This window comes from Peromyscus leucopus, chromosome 4 (genome assembly GCF_004664715.2).
Source record: "Peromyscus leucopus breed LL Stock chromosome 4, UCI_PerLeu_2.1, whole genome shotgun sequence".
In the NCBI taxonomy this organism is placed as follows: Eukaryota; Metazoa; Chordata; class Mammalia; order Rodentia; family Cricetidae; genus Peromyscus; species Peromyscus leucopus.
The window spans coordinates 63,582,079-63,603,558 of record NC_051066.1 but is presented as its reverse complement, the minus strand read 5'-3'; the positions used below and the strand labels follow the sequence as shown (position 1 = coordinate 63,603,558).

The following is a 21,480-nucleotide window of genomic DNA, read 5'->3' as shown; positions in this document are numbered from 1 at the left end:
TTATATGTAAATAATTTATAAGTTTTTATAATGCTTGGAATTTTTATTTACAGAGGAGGGACATGAGGCATTCAGTGAAAAAACACATGACATATTCAAGTAAAGTGGGCAATGATTGAGATAAAGCGTTAAGTATGTCAAAAAGAAGTCATTGAAGCCTGGCTGTGGTGGCACACGCCTTTAATCCCACCACTCAGGAGGCAGAGGCAGGCGGATCTTTGTGAGTTCAAGGCCAGCCTGGTCTACAAAGCGAGTTCCAGGAAAGGCGCAAAACTATACAGAGAAACCGTCTCGAAAAAGAAAAAAAAAAAAAAAAGAAGACATTGATACGAATTTGATAAACGACATCCCAGTGGCTTGTCTTGGAAGCCTGCCTGCATTCCATAACACCCACTCCTCTGCTGCAGACTGCTGCTCAGGATGAACTCTGTGGTTTCTTCCAACAGAAGCCAAAGGTGGAATGAAGGAAATCGAAGCATGGTGTCATCTTTCATTCTGCTGGCCTTTTCAGAATTTCCACACCTCCAGGTGCCCCTGTTCCTGGGATTCTTGATCATATACACAGTGACTGTGTTGGAAAACCTTGGTATGATTTTTATCATCAGGATTAATCCCAAACTCCACACTCCTATGTACTTTTTCCTCAGCCACTTATCCTTTGTTGATTTTTGCTACACATCTGTAATTGCACCTAAACTGTTAGACCTCTTGCTTGTAGAAGACAAAACTATCTCCTTTGAAGGGTGCATGGCACAATACTTTCTTGGATGTACATTTGTGATTACAGAGATGTTCATGTTGGTGGTGATGGCCTACGACAGGTTTGTGGCTGTTTGCAACCCCCTCCTCTATACTGTGGCTATGTCTCATCAGCTCTGTTCTCTCCTGGTAGTAGTGACTTACATATGGGCTGTACTCTTTTCCTCAACCCTCACGTATATCCTTTTACAGCTCTCTTACTGTGAACCTAATGTCATCAATCACTTTTGCTGTGAGTACTCTGCTCTCTTGTCTGTATCCTGCTCAGACACCTCCTTCAGCCAAACGGCGTGTCTCATCATCTCTATGTTGAACGAGGCTTGTTGTCTCCTGATCATCATCACCTCCTATGCTTTCATTGTTGTCACTGTCATCAAAATTCCCACCAAGGGGGCCCTCCGGAAAGCCTTCTCCACCTGTTCCTCCCACCTCACAGCTATCGGCGTCTGTCACGGAATTGTTCTCCTCCTATATTGTGTGCTCAAATCTAAAAGCTCACTATTTCTCGTGAAGGTGGCCACTGTTTTCCACAGCATGGTCATTCCTATGCTGAATCCCCTCATCTACAGCTTCAGAAACAAAGATGTTAAAGAGACTCTCAGGAAGTTAGTCTACCTAAAGTATATTTTTCGTTCAATATGACTAAACATGTTTTTAATTACTTTAGTAAATACACTTTATATATTTTATTGACAATTTGTAGCTATCTCTATCAATAATAGACTGATATTTATTGGGAAACTAGATGGTTCATATGAATTGTATACCTACAATACATAAATCTTAGTATGATTCAATAATTACCTATAAGAAGTAGAGAAAGGAAATTATCATTATGTTCTTCTCAGAATTTAGTGTAGTAATGTGGAATTTTTAAATCTTTTCTGTGGGAGCCTGTTCTCGGGTTCCTCGTGGCTTTGCCCAGCAGGTCCGAATAGAGGATGATCAGGACCACGGGCCTGAGTGCAAGAGTCTGAGATGGTCTGCACTTGGCTGTGCTGGGGGAGGAGGTCTTTTGCTCCACCCCTTGGTGTCTCTATAAAAACCCTGGGTCAGAGACAGTCGGGGCCCATTGGAATAGGTTCCAGGCCCTCTCAAAACTATTCTTTATTTTCTATCTGTTTATCTCTGCAAGATTCTCCACTATAAATCCTTCTATCTAATATTTCTTGCTGATTGCACTCAAGAAAACTCTGGGGAACTGTAGGGGTGGTGGGTAAATGCCCCACACTTTTCTAAAAGTATATTTTATAATTACCAAAAGACTTTCCTAATATATATCAGTACTTGGATGTTCAGGCAGCAACAAGAAGTATCTAAACAAACAAATAAAATTATATTTAATTCCACACAGACCATTCTGATACCAAAAATTTACCAAATAAATAATGATTGTGTACATATATAACTATTACTTTAACAGTATATAGTATGATATAGTTCAGTTTATTTTAGCTTTATAAATTAAACATTTTCTTTGCTGTATTAGAAAATAGCCATAGGATTTAAAGTAGATTCTAATCTTCCAGTTTGTCTTTTGTGATAGTGTAATCATTCAGTGGTTATTGTTATTCATGTAAACTGAGTTGAGATTGTTTTAGGTTCACTTCCATTGTAAAAATCATATATGTGTAATTGTTTTATCCAGGTTCTTTCATAACTAACATAACAAAAGGTATATCGATATTGATGCAACTCATGCATTCGATGCAGACATTGGCTATTTATATGGAAAAAAGCAATTGTTTAATAATTGATAAGTATATACAGTAATTAACTAATATGCTGCATGCCATCCATTTTTCACCTGTGACAGAATAACTGGGGTTTTGAGTCTAGGCTCCTAAACTGGTAAATTTTAGTCTTTAGGCCCATGTGCATGAAGACAGCTAGGGGACATAATTCTACTCTTCTTGTTAGAAGCAGAGTCAGAACTGAGTAATCCAACTCACTTCAAGATTACCTTCAAGTCACAGGTTACCTTTCACCTGTTACCATTTTATAACTCAGAAGAAACTGGAAGTCTAAGCCCCAAATCTATACAGGAATCTAGAAATGTTTTGTGAACAAACAAAATATTGGTGTAACAGGGTGTCATGCTTAGTCAAGCCATTGGTAACGTATTTCAGGTGCTAAACTCCATTGCCATTGTTTCTAGGACAATTTGAATTGGTGTCCTCATTGTTATATTATAGATGTTTAAGTGAAATGTTAAATGTAACTTTTGATTTCTTGAAATTTAAGCACTTCAAGATAAACAAGGGAAATACATGTGAAGTGTAATTGGAATATAATCCTATACACTAGCAAAATAACTCCTGGAGATAGTGGAAACAATGGTAGAAATGTAGAAATATCCTATTCACTTTTGTTGACTGATTTTACAATGATATAACATGAAATCATGAAAGAATAAGGGGGAAGTTTCAGGTAGTCGTGAGAAATAGGAAAGTAAAGGCCACCAGCAGTGAAGAGAGAAAACAAAAAATTCTCACCTAAAATTGACTATTAAGGGTCAGATGTTGTAACTATATTACAATCTAAAAAAAAAAAAACCCTGGCTATTAAAGAACTATAGAATATGAATTCTTAGGTTTATTCACAAAGTCCCAATCAGTAATGCCCCAAGTTCTAGGTTTAATTAACTCTAGATAACTATGTGATCATATTCACCAAATTATCACTGATATTACTTGCAAGTCATTTGTTTTCTTAGTGTATTTATTGTTGCAAAATTGATGCAAAAACTGATTCAGACCTGGCTCAAAAAGCTTATGAGACAGTTGAGGAAGAGATAACAACAAATCTCTTGAATTCTTATACATTGCTGCAGTTCCCTGTACTTGGTAAATTAGAAATATATCTAGAAAATTTATAAGTGAAATAAAAGAAAATTTCATACTGATTTAACAAATTGTCCTTATATGTATAGTCCTATGCTGTATCAATCAGTCAAACAAGCAAAAACTCTTAGTAGATAAGCATTGAGTTTCTGGTTCTTCAGTAATCTTTAGACAGATTTTAGGGTAGTAGTGATTTGAAGTTATTATGTCCAATTCATTAACTACATGTTATTGGGTATAGAGAAAGTAACCTTCATTTACTGACTTCATTAAATATGGCCTGGAGGAATTGACTCAGGATGGAGAGTCTAGTTCTTAGTGATGACTCTTGTACAGGAGGCTTAATGTTATAACAAGAATATTAGGTTGAACCTCTTAGACATTTTTCATTCTGACAGGTAGAAGGTATTATGCAGAGGGAGAACAAAACCTCTTAAATGTCTTGAAATATTTGAAAGTATAATCTGAAAGAGAATAAATAGGCTGTTATAAATCATTAAACTCTTAAAATAAATAAATATGTTAGAATATGAAATTGAAAGAAGATTATGAATACAGATATTCTTAAATATGGAATTGCCTGTGATGTTTAATATTATAGTATATTTGAAGGATACCATTAGGTGTGAGTACAGGATTCTGAATTTTTGAATGTATAGAAGCAACAATACTAATGAAGACAACAGAACATCTGAACAAAATCAATAATCCTATGATTTTAAAACATACCAAGTGTATTGATAGGTATAGTGCAACTTGAAGAAAGGTCATGTAGATATTCTCAGTTAAAGTTTATCCTATTCCCCTCTGTATGAGTGAGACAGTTGATTAGCTTGAACTGTTTGGGAGGCACCCAGGCAGTGGGACTGGGACCTGTTCTTAGTGCATGAGCTGGCTGTTTGGAACCTGGGGCTTATGCAGGGACATAAGGGAGTGTTAAGGGACAAGTAGGAATGGACAGAAAGAGGTGGATTTGATCAAAGTACATTACATGTATGTATGGAATTTGCAAGCAATAAAACAGATTCTAATTATATATTGCAAGAAATCTTCACAGTGCCTCCTGTATGGTGGCAACAGCAATTTCCATGGAATATTTCCTCATTTTTACACAGTGCTCATACCTTGAACTCATAGCTACTGGTTATTTTAAGCTTGTATTTTACCAAACCACTGTGAGTCTACTGTTGGGTTGTATACCTATAGACTTGGAAACAAGAAAACAGTGCTGAACATCACAAAATTAGTTATAAAACTGTATCACTGAGTATAGTCACACACATACATGTACACTTTCACATAACTTACACTCCCATATACACGTACATGCATTCTCACTATTTTTAACAAGTGCTATATATTTCCTTGATACTTATTACATTTTCTTCAAATAATAGGGTCATATTTTCAGAACATGGTTACATGTTTTATATATAACTTTGGGTATTAGATACCTTTATCGTGAACATAGAAGATTATCATTGAGGAGGTAATCAATTATAGTAGGCATGCAAGTATCAAAAATTTCTCACTTAATCTTTGGGAAAATTCCTTACTAAGTTCTACTAGCTTTTTCTAAAAGTGCCACCATGATAAGTACCAGCTGTCAACAAAGTCCATTGATTCAATTACCTTGTCCTTCTAACTTAATTGTCCGAAACTTACCCAGAATTATTTTTGCAAAAATTCTACTTGAATCCATGTCCTTATCTTGGGGTTACTACCAAAGACCATTGAAACCTGTTATTATTATTGCTACACAATCTCCTGTACCTCTAAGGTATCTGATACCATCTTCTGCACTCCAGAGGAAGCTGCACTCACATGTGTATAAACCCACATGCAGACAGATACAAAATCACATTACTAAAAAATCGAATAAATTGTAAATATATCTTCTGTTAAAATATATCAGAGTTTATGTGCTTGAGGGATAGTGATGGAAAAGAGTCATAAGTTATGAATCTTGATAATATTTTAGTAATGATATTTTTCTTTACTTGATAGGTATGCAACATAATTTATTCAGTTGAACAGAGCAATGGTTCACTTCTTTGTATTTCAGTTATGCTTTAACACAAGTAATTAATAAAGAATTTGAAAAAGTATTTAGATTTTTGGTACTATGATACCTACATTTTGAATATTTTAATAGCTGCTCTGAACACAAATTTGGGGGGAGTTTGTTTTATTTATTTATTGAAAATAGATTTTTTTTCTTTCATACAATATAACCCAATCACTTCCCTCTTCCTCCCCATATTCCCTCTTCCTCAGATCCAACAGATCCAACACCACCCCCGCACCCCACCCCCTTACAATCCTCCATCACCCTCAACCCCCTGTCTCCCTTCAGAAAAGAACAGGCCTCCAAGAGACAACAACAAAACACAACAATAAGACAAGACAGAAGCTCTTACACTGAGGCTGGACAAGGCAACCCAACAAGAGGGAAAAAGTCATAAAAGCAAGCAAAAAAGTAGAAGACACACCTATCCCCACAGTTAAGAGTCCTGCAAAACACCAAAAACAAACAAACAAACAAACAAAAAACCACCACCACCACCACCAACAAAAACCAGGCACAACATTTATGAGGAGGACTTGGTGCAGACCCTTGCAGGTCCTGTGTTTGCTGCTTTGGTGTCTTTGAATCCATATACACCTTGCTTAGTTTATTCAGTGGGCCATGTTCTCTTGATGTCCTACAACCTTCCCCCCTTCCACAGAATTCTCTGAGCTCTGATGGGTGGAACCCTTTGGAGACTTCCAATTTAGACATTCTCTCCACATATTGTCTGGCTCTGGTTCTCTGCATCTGCTTCCATCTACTACCAGAGAAAGCCTCTCTGATGATTACTGGACAAGGCACCAGTCTATGAGTACAGCAGAATATCACTGGGAATCATTTTGTTGGCTTTTTTTTTTTAAAGATCAGTTATGTTTGGTTCTCTGAGCTACCTAGCCTCCAGTTCCTGGTCATCCAAGCAATGTTGAGCATTGTCTTCCTCGCCTGGAGTGGGCCACAAGTTAAATCAGATATTTGTTGATCACTTCTACAAGTTCTACACCACCATTACCCCAGGATATCTTCCAGGCAGGACAGATTGTGAATCAGAGGTTTTCTGGTTGTGTTGGTATTCACCTTTCTCTTTCAGTAGCCTACAGATTCCCTTCCTACACAAAAGAGGCTAGAGCATTGGGGTAAAGGCTCCATGTGGGTGGGCACCAGCTCAATCTCTCGACATTCAATAAGCTATGTGGATGTTGGCCTTTGAATGGGACCCAAGATCAATTTGCAGAGATCAATCATCTGTGCTAGTATCAGCCTGGGGTATTTGGGAACCTCCACAGGATCCACTAGGCCACAAACTCAAATAAATCCAAACTCATCCTGCCACTGAGGGCCTAGCCTGGCTAAAAGGGATTGTGAGTTCAGATTCCAAATCTTCTATTATGAGGAGTCCTCAATAGGATCACCCCATAGATTCCAGGAAATTCCCACTGCACTGTTTTCACACCTCCTCAAATGCCATTCAATTCCAGCAGTCTTTAACAACACTCTATTCCTCTATCCCATCTTTATGTATCCAGTTCCTGTCCCACCCCCAACTAGTAATTCTTCAAAATCTATTTTATTTCCCCTTCCTAGGGTGATACGCGCATAGTGCCAGAGCCTTCTTATTTAGCTAACCTCTCTGAGTCTATTGATTGTAACATATTTATCATTTACTTAACAGCTAATATCCACTTTTAAGTGAATACATACCAAATTTGTCTTTCTGGGTACAGGTTACTCAGAACACTTTTTTTTTTTTTCTAGTTTCTTCCACTTGCCTGAAAATTCCTTGATGTCATTCTTTTTAACAGCTGAGCAATAATACTCCATTGTGTAAATGTACCACATCTTGTTTATCCATTGTTTTGTTGAGGCACATTTAGTTTATTTTCAGTTTCTGGCTATTATGAATAAAGCCACAATGAACATATTTGAGAAAGTTTCCTCATGGGAGAATGGAGTGTCTTTTGGGTATAATGCCCAAGAATAGTTTGGCTGGGTCTTGAATTAGAGTGATCCCAATTTTCTGAGTAACTGCCATATTGATTTACAAAGTGGCTGTACAAGTTTGCACACCCACCAGCAATGGGAGAGTATTTACCTTGCTCCACATCCTCTCTAGCATAAGCTGTCATTTGTGCTCTGTATGTTTAATGTTTTGATTGCCATTTAGTGAGGATTTTTTTTCTGGTCCAGTTCCAATCTATTTGGTGTTCTGTATGCTTCTTGTACATTTATAGGCATATCCTTCCTTGGGTAGGATAATTTTCTTCTATGATTTTGTGAATATTTTCTGGGTCATTTACCTGGAATTATTCTCCTTCCTCTATTTCTATTGTTCTTAGATTTGGTCAGTTCATAGTGTTCCACATTTCCTGGATGTTTTGTGTCAGGAAATTTTTAGTAATTATTATTTTTTGTTTGATGTAGCCATTTCTTCTATCATACCTTCAATTTCTGAACTTCTTTTTTCTATCTTCTGGATTTTGTTGGTGAAGTTTGCCTTCATATTTATTGTTCAAATTTCTTAATCTTTAATTTCAATCATTTATTCAGTTTGTGGTTTTTTATTGCTATTTCCATTTACAGGTCTTGAAGAGTTTCATTAATTTCCCTCAACTGTTTGTTTGTTTCATGGATTTCTTTAAAGTATTTATTAATTTCATCCAATTTTTTGTTTGTGTTATCCTGGATATTATTAAGAGAGTTAGTTATTTCATCCAATTGTTTATATTTTCTGGATTTCTTTAAGGGATTTATTAATTTCTTCTTTAAGGACCTTATTATCTTCATGTAGTTGATTCATGCTCTTTTTCTTGTGCTTCAGTTATGTTGAAATATTCAGGACTAGCTGGGCTCTAGTGAAGCCATATTGTCCTGGCTATTGTTTATTGTGTTCTTATGTTGGTATCTTGCTCAACCAAAGGTCACACCCTCCAGAAGGCCAGGTAGCCTACCTGTAGATCTTCTCTGTTCTCTCTATTCCCCTAGCATCAGGTTTTGAGATTATAGTAAGCCTAGAAGCTGGTTTCTGGATCTTTTGTTTTGTCTTATTTTTGTTTATTTGTTTGTTTGTTTCAGGGGGTATTTTGTTCCTTGGTTTCTGTTTCCTCTCTTGATTTTTCAGAGAGTGTGCTAGCTGTGTTGTGACTATTTTTTGCTGCCTGGTTCAGCTGGTGTGTTCATAGGGACTGCCTGTTGGTGTTGGAGTGTCTGAATGAGTGGGTCTTTAATTTTTGTGCCTTCTCTTGGTCTCTTTTCTTTCTGTTGGTTTGTCTTGTCCAACTTAAATATGATAGCTTTTGTTTCATCTGATTATATTCTATTTTGTTTTATTTTTAAAAAATAAATGAATGAAAACCTAGCCATTAGGTTAACAAATTAACTATCATTCACTCCTACTGGGAGAGGAAAAAATCATTTTTTTTCAATAGAGTAAGATTGGGTATATCAGCTACTCCAGACAGGCCTCAGGACCAGTTGAACAACATGCAATGGACTCTACAGTTTTTTTTTTAAATGTGATTTTATTTAATTACAATTCGGTGGATTTTTCAGTTATTTGCTTTTCTTTTTTAGTACTGTTTTCTTAGTTCTGATGTGTATTGGTTTTATTGTGTATTTTTTGAAAATACTTAAAGTTAGGTGGGTAAGGGGTAGAAGTTCTGGAAGGATTTTGGGGGGAGAATAATATGATCAAAAAGCATGTATACATTTTTTAAATGTTTTAAATAATAAAAATATAACAAAAAAAGAAAGTGAAACTGTGAAGTTTGTCTTCTTTTCAGTAAAAGATTATATATGATTTCAGTAATTGTGAAAGCAGTTGGGGTTAAAATTTGATGATGGAATTTTCCCTATGAAATACATGACACAAGAGACAGCATTGTAAATAAATGCAGTTGTGCAACCCACTAGGGAAAATGTCAACTACAATCATCTCCAATCAGGGTGATGTACATAAGACTCAGGCTTCAGCACAGTTTGTGCTGTAAACTCAGCTTTCAAGTTTTTCTCTATATTCTGACATTTCTTACATCCTGGAAATAGAATCTCACTTTACTGGCATTGCCATGCTATTCCAGTTCTGTTAAGAGCCTCTATCCTGTTACTATTTAAATTGTATATTGATGATTATGAATTAAAGACTCTGAGATTCATTAACCTTAAGAAATTCCCTGATAGTTAATCAAGATCATCAGGCTTCAGCATCAGGTGAGTGTTATTTCACTTTCTTATCTTAAAATTCAGGTAGGAACATGTGCGTAGCTCACATGGAATACACTAAAAACAAAATAGTTCTTTGTGTGTGGCTGGTAACACTGACTTTTATTAATGGAATGTTTATCAAATTTACTTTTTTATATTACAGAAAATAAAAATACTGAAAAATAACTATAGAGAATATAACCACAGAAAGTAAATGGCATATTCGCTGATATTGTATTCAACTGGGCCAGATTTGATTTAAACATAAACATAATTCTAGTTTATTGTTCTTTACAAATTAATTGAAAGTTCTAGGCATAAAATGCTAAGTATTTTCTGAGTAACTTTTTGTTATTAGACTAACATAGGTATGGCTACCACTGTAGAAGATACCATTAGTACACTCAGATTGGATGGTACAGTGATGTATCAGAGCACAGTAAACGGCACTTGATGTCTAAGTTGTGTTAATCCTGTCCTATAAACTATTGGGAACAATGTGGTCCTGATAGATTCTCAATGCCTGAAGTTGCTTATACCTTATGTGAATGTGCTGAGTTACTGCAATAATAATCATGGGATTAAGCACACAACCAGAACTTATTCCAAAATAAAACTTAGAAAATTGAGAGACAGAGAGACAGAGACAGAGATGTACTTCTGCTTCAGCCTTCTGTATATATCTTCATTCATCCTCCTTCATGTTACATTATTTAATTTTGTCTTAGTGTTTTCAATCACATTCATTCCTGAAGGTTACCTCTGTATCAAGGAAAGGTTATTTAATTTTGACTAAGAAAATGGGAGATTTTCATCATGCAATTGTTTAATGTATCACAGAGTATACTTTGCTCTATATTGTTCATTTTAAGATGTCTCTATTCACTGTTTATGTCTACATTTAATTATCTTTCTGTGCTGGTTAGTTTTATGTCAGTTTGACACAAGCTAACGTCTTCTTAAAGGCAAGAACCTCAATTAAGAAAATTTCTCCACATGTCAGATTGGTGTGCCATGTTTTATTGATGCCTATGGGAGGTCTGACCCTCTCTGAACATAAACAGGGGAAGAAGAGTTTAAGGGAAGGGTGGCAAGAATGTATGTTTGGGGAGGTGGGGAAACTGTGGTGAGGATGTAAAATAAATAGATGAATGGATAGATGGAAAGATAGATAAATAGACAGACAGACAGATATTGGAGAAATTATTTTGGCCACTCCACGTAGTTAAAAGGATATTTATTTAATGGCGTAACTCACAAATTAAGTAATGGGTAGGTCGCAGGGTCTGGGGAAGGTGTAATGCAGTCCAGTGGTGTTCTCCGGAGCTCTGCACAGTCAATCTGCACCGGTCAGCGTCCCGGCACAGAGAGCGCGCCCAGAGCTAGCGCTGGCCCATCCAGCTCTCGGGTCCCCAGGCGCCTCCCCTCGCCCCGCCTCGTAGGCGTGACAGTTGCCAGAGTCTCAATGGGGGTTGGAACTTCCAGAACCAAGCTGGAATGGCTACCCACTACAGACAGACAGTCAGACGGAAGAAAATTCCTCTACCAGGTGTGGTAGTACAAGCCTTTAATCCTAGCACTTGGGAGGCAGAGGCAGGCAGATCTTTGTGAGTTCAACGCCCATCTGGTGTACAAAGTAAGTAGTGAGCTCTAGGATACACCAAGAAAGAATCTTGTGTCTAAAACCAAAAAAGAAAAAGAAGAAAGGCAGAAAGAAATTTCTCCATAAGTTTGGCAAAAATACTCAATAAAATATTGGCAGACTCCAAGAACACATCAAAACAATTATCCACTATATTTGCAATTTAAAACAACCTCTTTAGTACTTACAATTCTTCAAGCCAAGAAAGGTATTTTGCATATTAGTTCTGCCTCTCTGGCTTCTACTTGTCACAATTATTTGTTCTACACTAGTAATGCAGCAGAGATTGACTTGTAATAGAGGACTACACATTTCTATGCTGCTTCTACTAATAGTTTTATATACTCCAAAATCGATAGTTTTTATAAAACCTACAAAGGGAGAAACACATCCTAAGTTTTTTTTTTATTTAAGAATTTTTTTTTAAAAATTTATTTTACATACTAACCACAGAGCCCCCCATCCCTCCTCCAGTCTTCACCATCCCCATCCCCTCCTCTGAAAGAGTAAGGCCTCCTATGGGGAGTCAGCAAAGTCTGGTACATTCAATGCCTTCCCCTGCATGAATGCTGAGCAAGGAGTCTCACCATAGGGAATGGACTCCAAAAGCAGCTCACGTACCAGGGATAGATCCTGATGCCACTGCCAGGGGACTACTAAACAGACCAAGCTACACAACTGTCTTCAGTATGCAGAGGGCCTAGTCCAGTTCCATGCAGGCCTCATAGCTGTCTGTCTATAGTTCTTGGGTTCCTGCGAGCTTAGTTTATTTGCTAGAACCTTGAAAGAATGGAAGAATGTAAAGCATTCTAAGTTTTTGATTCAGAAAGTTGTCCAATACCAAACAGTCAGTCCAGAGAGCATGTGTACAAGTAACAATATGTAGATTCATCAGGGTGTATTTTGGAATATGTATGTATAATATATGTACATACTTACAGACATGCAATAACAATTAGTGAAGAAAAAGCCATGAATTTGAAGAAAAGTGGAGTAGGGCATATGGGAGGGAAGAAAAAGAAAGGAGAAACATTGTTATTAAATTATCTCAAAATTTCAAAAAAAAGGAAAGTTGATGGTGGAGCTGGAAAATGTCCTTTCTAAAAATAATATAATATGTATGTATATACATATATATATTATAATCTCAAAAACTAAATATTTAAAATTGTCACAATTGGGTATGGGAAAAAATGTTCTGATAAGTCTCTGTAGAAATGCAATGTATCTCTTCATTTTCCGGTTCTTCGTTTCTTTTTTGTCTACTATACATGAATGGTTTTTCTTTTTATCCCAACAGTGATCATGAGGTCAATGAAAGGAAATCAAAGCAACATACAGACGTTTATTCTCATGGGCTTTTCTGACTACCCAGAGCTACAGGTCCCACTCTTCCTGCTCTTCTTGCTCATCTACACGATAACAGTGGTTGGGAATGTGGAGATGATGATACTCATCCACACAAACCCCAAACTTCACACCGTCATGTACTTCTTCCTCAGCCACTTGTCCTTTGTTGATTTCTGTTACGCCACTGTAGTCACACCTAAACGCTTGGAGAACTTGGTTGTGGAGGATAGGACCATCTCTTTCTATGGCTGTATCATGCAGTTTTCTTGTGCCTGCATTTGGTGTAGCGGAGACCTTCATGTTGGCAGCAATGGCTTACAACCAGTTTGTAAAACCCTGATCTATCCTGCTGTTATGTCTCCCCAGCTGTGCACCTTTCTGGTGGCAGGATCTTATATATGGGGCATAGTGTGTTCCCTGACACTCACATATTTTCTTCTTGCACTATCCTATTGTGAATCTAGCATCATCAATAACTTTATCTGCAACCACTCTGTAATTGTGTCTGTCTCCTGCTCAGACCCCCTACATCAGCCAGATACTATGTTTTATTATTGCTGTTTTCAATGAAGTCAGGAGCCTGCTGATTATTCTGACATCATATGTGTTCATTTTCACCTCAGTTATACACATTCTGTATTGTACATAAACAATTCATGTGGATTATATTTTTATAACTTCCTCATAATAGCTGTGTTACTGTGCCTTTGAGAGTAGGACTGATGAGATGTAATTGCCCTTCCTTGTAATTATCCTAACGGTCCTATTGAGATTCAGAAAAGGACTATAATTTGCTTATTAAAGAATGGGTCCCACCATCTATGTGTTTCCATATAATTTCTGATTTTTCTTCTATTTCTATGAAGAATGGTTCTGGGGTTTTTGACTGGGATCATATTAAATCTCTAACTAATATATGAGGTGCCTCAAAAGTCTCTTAGCTTTTAGAGGTTCTGATGCAAATGTTGGTTCCGCAGTTGGCAAGTATGCAAATGTGTCAATGATGGTAATCATACAATACGATTCTGAGTTTGTGATTGTCCCTGTGAGAGACTAATAATGTAGGTCCCACAGTGCTGGAACAAGGCTATAACAAAAAATATTAAAAAGTTAAACTCACGTGCTGTTAATTGTTGATGTCTACAATACTTACCAATGACTTTACATGCTAGATAATGGTATTTTAAAAGATAGGAAAAGACAATAAATTTTTAGGACCGAATAAATTTTATTCATAATTTCTGTCACCAGAACTGTAAATCATTAATGTAATGAAATATATTAATGATAACCCTATACTTACAGGACCTCAAAAATCTCATATTTGTATTTTTAGGTTAACATAGATAACTAAAGGGAAAAGACATTTGTTCATCTGCATTTTGAAAAAAGGTACCTTAGTTTCCTATAATTTGGTAATGACAAGAAGTAGTTTGTGTACCTTATTTTCATAATGATTTATACTTTGGCTCTATATGTCTAAGCCCACATAAATATGGATAAATATGTTATCCACTACAAGTGTTACAGCTGCAGCCACAAACTCAACTGAAAGTATAAGGGTCTGAATTTCCTTTAATTATGACATTACAATTTGTTTTTATAACCATATTTTTATAATCATAATTTAAACATATTTATTTTGATTTTTTGATGAAAAAGTACCTAAGACCAATTTGATTCTGCCCTAATCTATGAATTCTTTACTGGGTCACTGGTTTTACTTGGGCTCCATTACTTTACAACAAATATGTAGGCATTGGAGCCAAAGCTCCCATTGATACTAACCTAGTAAGGTTGTAGAACTGATTAGCTGCAACATCGAATTTTCTCAAGAAGGCTCACACATGCTTCTGAGTAGAGCTTAAAGAAAGAGTATATAGGCTGTATAGGGCATCTAGTTACTTCCACTTCTGAATCTTCTTATTTCCTATGTGAGAGAGAGTTGATGATAAGAAGTTAATGTACATAAATTCTAATCACCATTAGGACTGTGCTCCACACGGGAAGGATTATGTCTTTGGGAGATAAGGGTCTTAACCTACTACAATGCATAGTTTATAAAAATTCTTACCAAATAAATAATGGCAAAAATGGAATGAGGATCTCCAATCTTTGCTGTAACTGCATTACTTCTGGGTCTTATAAATCACTGGAGATATGTAATTAAATACTGTTTGTAGGTTATAAGTATATAGTGTATTTTGAGGATAATATCCCATTTGTTTATATCATTGCTATTGACCTTGTCTGAAGATTTATATTAAAAGGTAATCCCAATGTACCAGGCATACTTTTTATTATTTCTTTTTATTTTGAGATATAATGTAATTGCATCATTTCTCCTCCATATACCCCTTCTTAGTTCCTTTCAAATGCAGGACCACATTTTTCTTAGTTATTGTTACATTCATATATGTACAGAGTGTTGGTTTTTAGTGGCATTCTTACCCTGAGAGGAAAAGTCACAAAACATGACAGAATCCACTAACAAGAGTTTTACTAAGATGAGGAAAAAAGGATAGAAGTGATCAGGCCTGCTGAAAGGACATGTGTGTGAAGGGGGCGGGCGAACATGGGGGCTGCCTTTTAAAGGCCAAGCAGCACCTACGCACACAGGCCCATGTGGCTATTCCACGCATACGCATACGTATACGCATAGCTCACATGGTTGCACTGCGCGCTTTATGCAACCCTGCAGTCACAGGGTCATGGGTCACGCACCACATAAAACCCAAAAATGACTAAGTGTCCCACTGGGCATGCGTGACCGTGGGGGCATGGTGGGAATTCCTATCACAGAGCACTAGAAAACATAATGGTCATTGGTGGTGTTCAGGACCACTGCACAGCAGGACTCTAGTTCTGTTGCTCTCTACTTTTGTGTTGTCTCAATCTATCATGAGAAGTCAAGTGAAAATGGACTCTGTTGTTTTATTCCATATTCAAATTACCACCAAGAATATGAGAGAGCTCTAAGCTCAGGAAGAAGAAAGGAATATATAAAGCAAGATAATGAAATGTGAGCATTGATAATTTATTCTAATGTAGTGATTTATGGGTATGCCCAATCTCCCATATTGAACGGGTAGTCAACACCAGTTTATAATGAGAAAGCAGGTAGCAATTGCCTAGTAGCAATCACTCAGCCATAGTAAGGTAGGCTGAAGTGTCACAGAATGGCTTGACCAAATAGTATGATCTTCAATATCAACTGGTCTGTGTAGTGTCTGACATTTTAGCACTGAAATGAGTGGTTGATACCGGGCAGCAGCTTAGTACAAAACCCTCATACATACAGGTAATAGTATAGACTGAATAAGTAGTTTTTTAGGAATATATATGCTTAAAATTATAAGAATATGCATGTACCAACAATGGAAAAGAGGCAGTGAAATTGAAAGGCAACAGGAGGTGTATATTGGGTGGTTTAGAGGAAGGAAAGAGAAAGGCAAAATGCCCTCATTTCTAACCCAGAAGTTATTTCCAATTGATTACTACTTACAAAAGAAAATTTTATTCTCTCCAAGGGAGTCTCATTAGTGAAACAAAATACTTTTAACTATAGGCCACATGCTCAGCAGTAGATAGCCAACAGAGATTGAACTTAAAGGAATCTTTGGAGTTTCCTTGTCTTGTATTATCATGCCAAGGCTTTATTTTTTTAATCTTATTTTTGATTTTACTTTATTTCATTTATTTCATATTCTCTTCTTCTAACTTGCACGTCTTTGGATATATATTATATATCAGTTTAGTGTTATTGTGGGATTCCTGAATGTGTGAATGAGTGGACTTCTTTGTCTATATCTCTTTATTGTGCCTTCTCTTGGGCTCTTTTTCTCTGTTCTTTTGTTTTATACTATTCCAATGCAGTAGTTTTTGTTTTATCTTGTATTTTGTTTTTATCCCTTAGAAGCCATTTTGTTTTCTAATGGGAGAAAGAAAGGTATGGATCTAAATGGCAGGGGAGATGGATAGCAACTTGGAGTAGTAGATGGAGGAGAAGCCATAATCATGATATATCATGTAAGGGAAAATGCTATTTTCAATAAAAGGAAAAAATGCTTGACTAAAAATTTAAAATGAAAAGTTATCTTCAGAGAGTTTTTATTGTGTTCCTTGAAAACACTGAAGATCTACTCAATAAATTGTTGTGTGGTGTACCCAATTCTCTGAACAAGTTCTATCTACCAAATGCTCCTTAGGAAATGTCATGAGTACTGGGTTATATAGCCCAAATGGAATGGTGGCTTGCATTGTACACTGGACAAGTCAGACAGTTTTATTATGCTTTCTTTTTTTTTTTTTACACAAAATACATAACCTTTTGGATTGTTTCACAAAAATGATTGAGTTAGTTGCCTAAAATTGCTATATATTCTTCCCCAAATCCAAAGAGGTCCACTGAGCTTAATAGTAGAAGAGGCATTGGGTGTTATTTTAATGTCTGTGGCTGAGTCGTAATTATATATTAACAAAGCTTAAGAGTGAACATTATGGCACTGTGTTTTTTGTGTCATTTCAAGGAAAGTCTCATTATTAAAGATTCATCAAAAGAAGATATGGATTCATCTTAATTGTCTGCTCTGTGAGGCCTGTATTGAAAATTTTCTTGTATTTTCTCTAGAGTTTTAGTCCCCAGAGATAGGAGGTAAACATATACAGTCTTTCTTCCAGCTGTGCTCCATCCACGAAACACCAGGATCATGGTGACTCTTTCTCTGTAGCAAGTAAGTTTATTCAGATTTCTTTCACTACTGACATTGTAACTAAGATGCTTTTTGATCTTCCTTTCTATGTTAAGTAATTAATGCAGAGACAATAATATTCAGGGTACAGGTGTATACATATACAGATATTTTGCCTCAGTCTTTGGCAATCCATTAATAATGAAAGCATTAAAGTTCTGAGTCTGCCCAGGCCTCAGTGATGCTATAATACAAAAGATGGCCAAATGGTATCACTATATCTTTTCTCTTAGATTTCTCTAATCTTTTATTTGTTAGAATTTAAAAAAAAAGTCTCAATGTTAGATTTGAGCAAATAATCAAACTATAGTGACATTTTTTAATTGTTCTTTGAGAATAATTTGACATTTCTCACATAATTTTGAATTAAACAGGAGACTCTTCTGCCTTGGTTGCTCACTGATAGGAGTTATGGTGCCAACTGAAAGAAATGTGAGTGTGGAGATTATCTTCGCCCTTTTGGGCTTCACAGACTACCCTGAGCTTCAGATCCCCCTATTCCTGGTCTTTCTCTTTATGTATATCATCACTGTGGTGGGAAACCTTGGGATGATAGTGCTTATTAATATTGACCCCAAGTTGCACACTCCCATGTACTTCTTCCTCAGCCACCTTTCTTTTGTTGATTTCTGCTACTCAACCATCATCACTCCCAAGCTGCTTGAGAACTTGGTCCTGGCTGATAAAACTATCCTCTACTTCAGCTGTATGTTGCAGTACTTCTTGTCCTGTGTGGCTGTTGTGACTGAGTCCTACTTGCTGGCAGTGATGGCCTATGATCGTTTTGTGGCTATCTGTAATCCCTTGCTGTATACTGTGGCCATGTCACAGAAGCTGTGCATCGTGCTCGTAACCGGATCATATCTCTGGGGCACATTTGCCACCTTGATTCTCCTCTGCTATGCTCTCCAGCTCAAGTTTTCAGGATTTAATGTCATCAACCACTTTTTCTGTGAATACACTGCCCTCATTGCTGTCTCTTGTTCTGATACACACATCCCCAGCCTGCTACTCTTTTGTTTTGCAACCTTCAATGAAGTGAGTACACTACTGATCATTCTCACATCTTACGTGTTCATTTTTGTGACGGTATTAAAAATCAAATCTACTAGTGGACGTCGCAAAGCCTTCTCTACCTGTGCCTCCCACCTGACTGCCATCACCATATTTCATGGAACCATACTTTCCCTGTATTGTATACCCAACTCCAAAAACTCCCGGCAGGTGGTCAAAGAGGCATCTATCTTTTACACAGTTGTCAACCCCATGCTCAACCCTCTAATCTACAGCCTGAGAAACAAGGATGTGAAGGAGGCTGTCCAGAAATTAGTGGGACAAAGGTCCCACTTCCCTGAGCCCTCTTAAGGTGTGTTCAATAATAATATAAAATTAGAACAATGGCTGTTTTTAGCTTCTATGGTTCATATTTGCATGAATTCTATAGATTGTGATGAAGCACAGATTGATAAATTCAGCTCAGATGATGAAGACAAAGATGTTTACTATTTGGAGGAAGTACAAAAAATTTTGGTGAACAACATTTATTTGAACCCTATAATAATAAAAAAAAACATAAAAAACTTAAAGCTTTGCAGGCTGCATTGTATGGAGAATATATTTTTGAAAGAATGATTGTAACTTATGCAGAAAACTTGTCTGGTTTTGTCACATGCTCCATAATAAGCTTCTGGCTCTAGAATACACAGAAATGCTGTCATTGTTAAGAAAGACATTACTATACTACATTATTAAAACACAAGTGAATAACAATAGATCATAAATTCATTCCTTGTGTTCTACAAGGGCTTCATATAGAGAACACTGAACTCTATAGTCACCTTTAGTTGAGAGGCTGGCATCAAAATGATAATTACATTTTTGTAGAAAATGACACAAACGTCTAAGGAAATGAAGACTTGGGAGACATGGCTTAAAAGCTTAACTCTACAAATTGAATATCTGCTCCTTTTATATAAAGCAATTGTTAGACACCGAGTGTTAGAAGTCCCAGACATTACTTCAGTGTTTCATAACGGAAAAATATATGAATCATTTTCATTATTTCTAGTTAGCACTTGGATGTCCTTGGGCAAAAAGTTTCACTCACAGAATAATCAGCTGTCAAATATCTAGGAGCATAATTTATAGTAGTCCATACAAAGATAAAGGAAGAAATTTTTAGAAATATTTAAGATCATATTTCAATATTTATATTTCATAGTTTGTATGAATGAGTGAACAAACATAAATATCTGGTGGTAAAATTCCCATGAATTAAAGTGAATCTGAATGATAAGGCAATGCCATAGAAATTAACACAAATTATAATATTTCTGTTTATAAAAATATCATCACTTTAGAAGAAATAGCCATACAAAGAAAATACTTTATATAATATTTTTATTTACTTCCAAAACAAAGAATGACTTCTAAAGCTTAAGCTTTAAATTTCATGAAAACAGCAAATGTCCTTGAAAATTAAGATAGATAATTAATACTGAGAAAAATTCACTTACATAGAAAAACTGATATAAGATATACTTAGTTTATATGAAAACTACAATAACCTTTTAAAAAGATTTTTTTTCTCATAACAATAATGGAGTAAAAACTGATCTCTATTATCATTCCTTATCCGTAAGAAAGGTAGGAAACCAAAAGTTTATTGTCACAGCTGTAGTCCTGGCGTAATGGCACTCATAGGCCCATATGTTTGAATATTTAGTGCTCAGTTAGTGGAACTGTTGAGGAAGAATTATGGGGTGTGGATTTGCTGGAGGAGGTGTGCCACTGGGAGTGAGCTTTGAGGTTTCAAAAGCCTATACAAATTCTAGTTTCTCTGTCTCTGTCTGTCTGTCTGTCTCTCTCTGCCTCCTGCTTGTGGATCAAATGTGAGCTCTCAGCTACTTCTCTATTACCACGCCTGTCTCTCTGCTGTCATGTTTGTCATCATGATGGTCATGAACTCTAACCCTCTAATACCATGCAACCCCAATAAACACTTTCTCTTCTAAGTCATTGTGGTCATAATCTTTTATCATTGAAATAGAAAAATAACTAAGACAACAGCATTAGGTGAAGTGGTAAATAAACTGATATTTTAATGCATTCTATCAGTGAGATAACAAGATCCACCATTTACATTAGACTATTTGAATTCATATTGGAACTCTTACATTCAAAAATCACAATCCTATGAAATAATCCCAGGCCAAAGTAACAATTTACAGATAAAAATCTACTAGCATAATGTGTAATAGCAACAAGGTGGATGGAATTCAATGGGGGTGAGTTGGGGGAGAAAGCTGGGGGGCAGGAGGAGGGAGGACAAGGGAATATGTGGTTGGTATGTAAAATGAATAGAAAATCTCTTAATAAAAATTATTTTAAAAAAGAAATAAAAAGAAACAAATGAGTAACATTTGTTTACTATCAAGGAATAATGAAATATGAAAATGTTTAAATATTGGTTTTGTGTTTCCAGGTGCATTTAAAAATATTTATTTTGCTATTTTATTTTATGTGTATGAGTGTGTTACTTGTCTGTGTACCATGAGTATTCTTGGTGCTGGGTGAAATGGACAGAAATTACATATGATTGTGAAGCATCATATGAGATCTGGGACCTTACCTCAGGTCCTATGGGAAAAAAACTGTTCATAACAACTGAGACAATTCTCAAGGAGACATCAGTTGCATTTTTAAATGAATAAAAACAAGATTTAGAAGAGAAATTGTAGTATTAACGAATATGTCAAATAGTGGAAATTATAATTCAAAAAGCAAGAAAGAAAATATGGAATAACATTTCATGAAATATGTAAATAAATAAATAATTATAAGCCAGAGTTTCAAGAATGTGAAAGA

The 21,480-nt window shown here is 36.1% G+C and overlaps 2 protein-coding genes and 1 pseudogene across 2 annotated transcripts; all 3 read left to right on the top strand.

Annotated features, from left to right (window-relative positions):
* The first annotated feature begins 397 nt into the window (after positions 1–397).
* On the top strand, positions 398–1,494 carry LOC114687811 (olfactory receptor 5D18-like). Its single transcript, XM_028862441.1, has one exon. The coding sequence runs from the start codon at positions 421–423 to the stop codon at positions 1,399–1,401; it is 981 nt and encodes a 326-aa protein (XP_028718274.1). The 5' UTR covers positions 398–420; the 3' UTR covers positions 1,402–1,494.
* An 11,323-nt stretch (positions 1,495–12,817) lies between these two features.
* LOC114687801 lies at positions 12,818–13,511 on the top strand (annotated as a pseudogene).
* A 4,513-nt stretch (positions 13,512–18,024) lies between these two features.
* LOC114687805 (olfactory receptor 5D14-like) lies at positions 18,025–19,026 on the top strand. The gene has a single exon (XM_028862436.1). The coding sequence runs from the start codon at positions 18,025–18,027 to the stop codon at positions 18,976–18,978; it is 954 nt and encodes a 317-aa protein (XP_028718269.1). The 3' UTR covers positions 18,979–19,026.
* Positions 19,027–21,480: the final 2,454 nt, after the last annotated feature.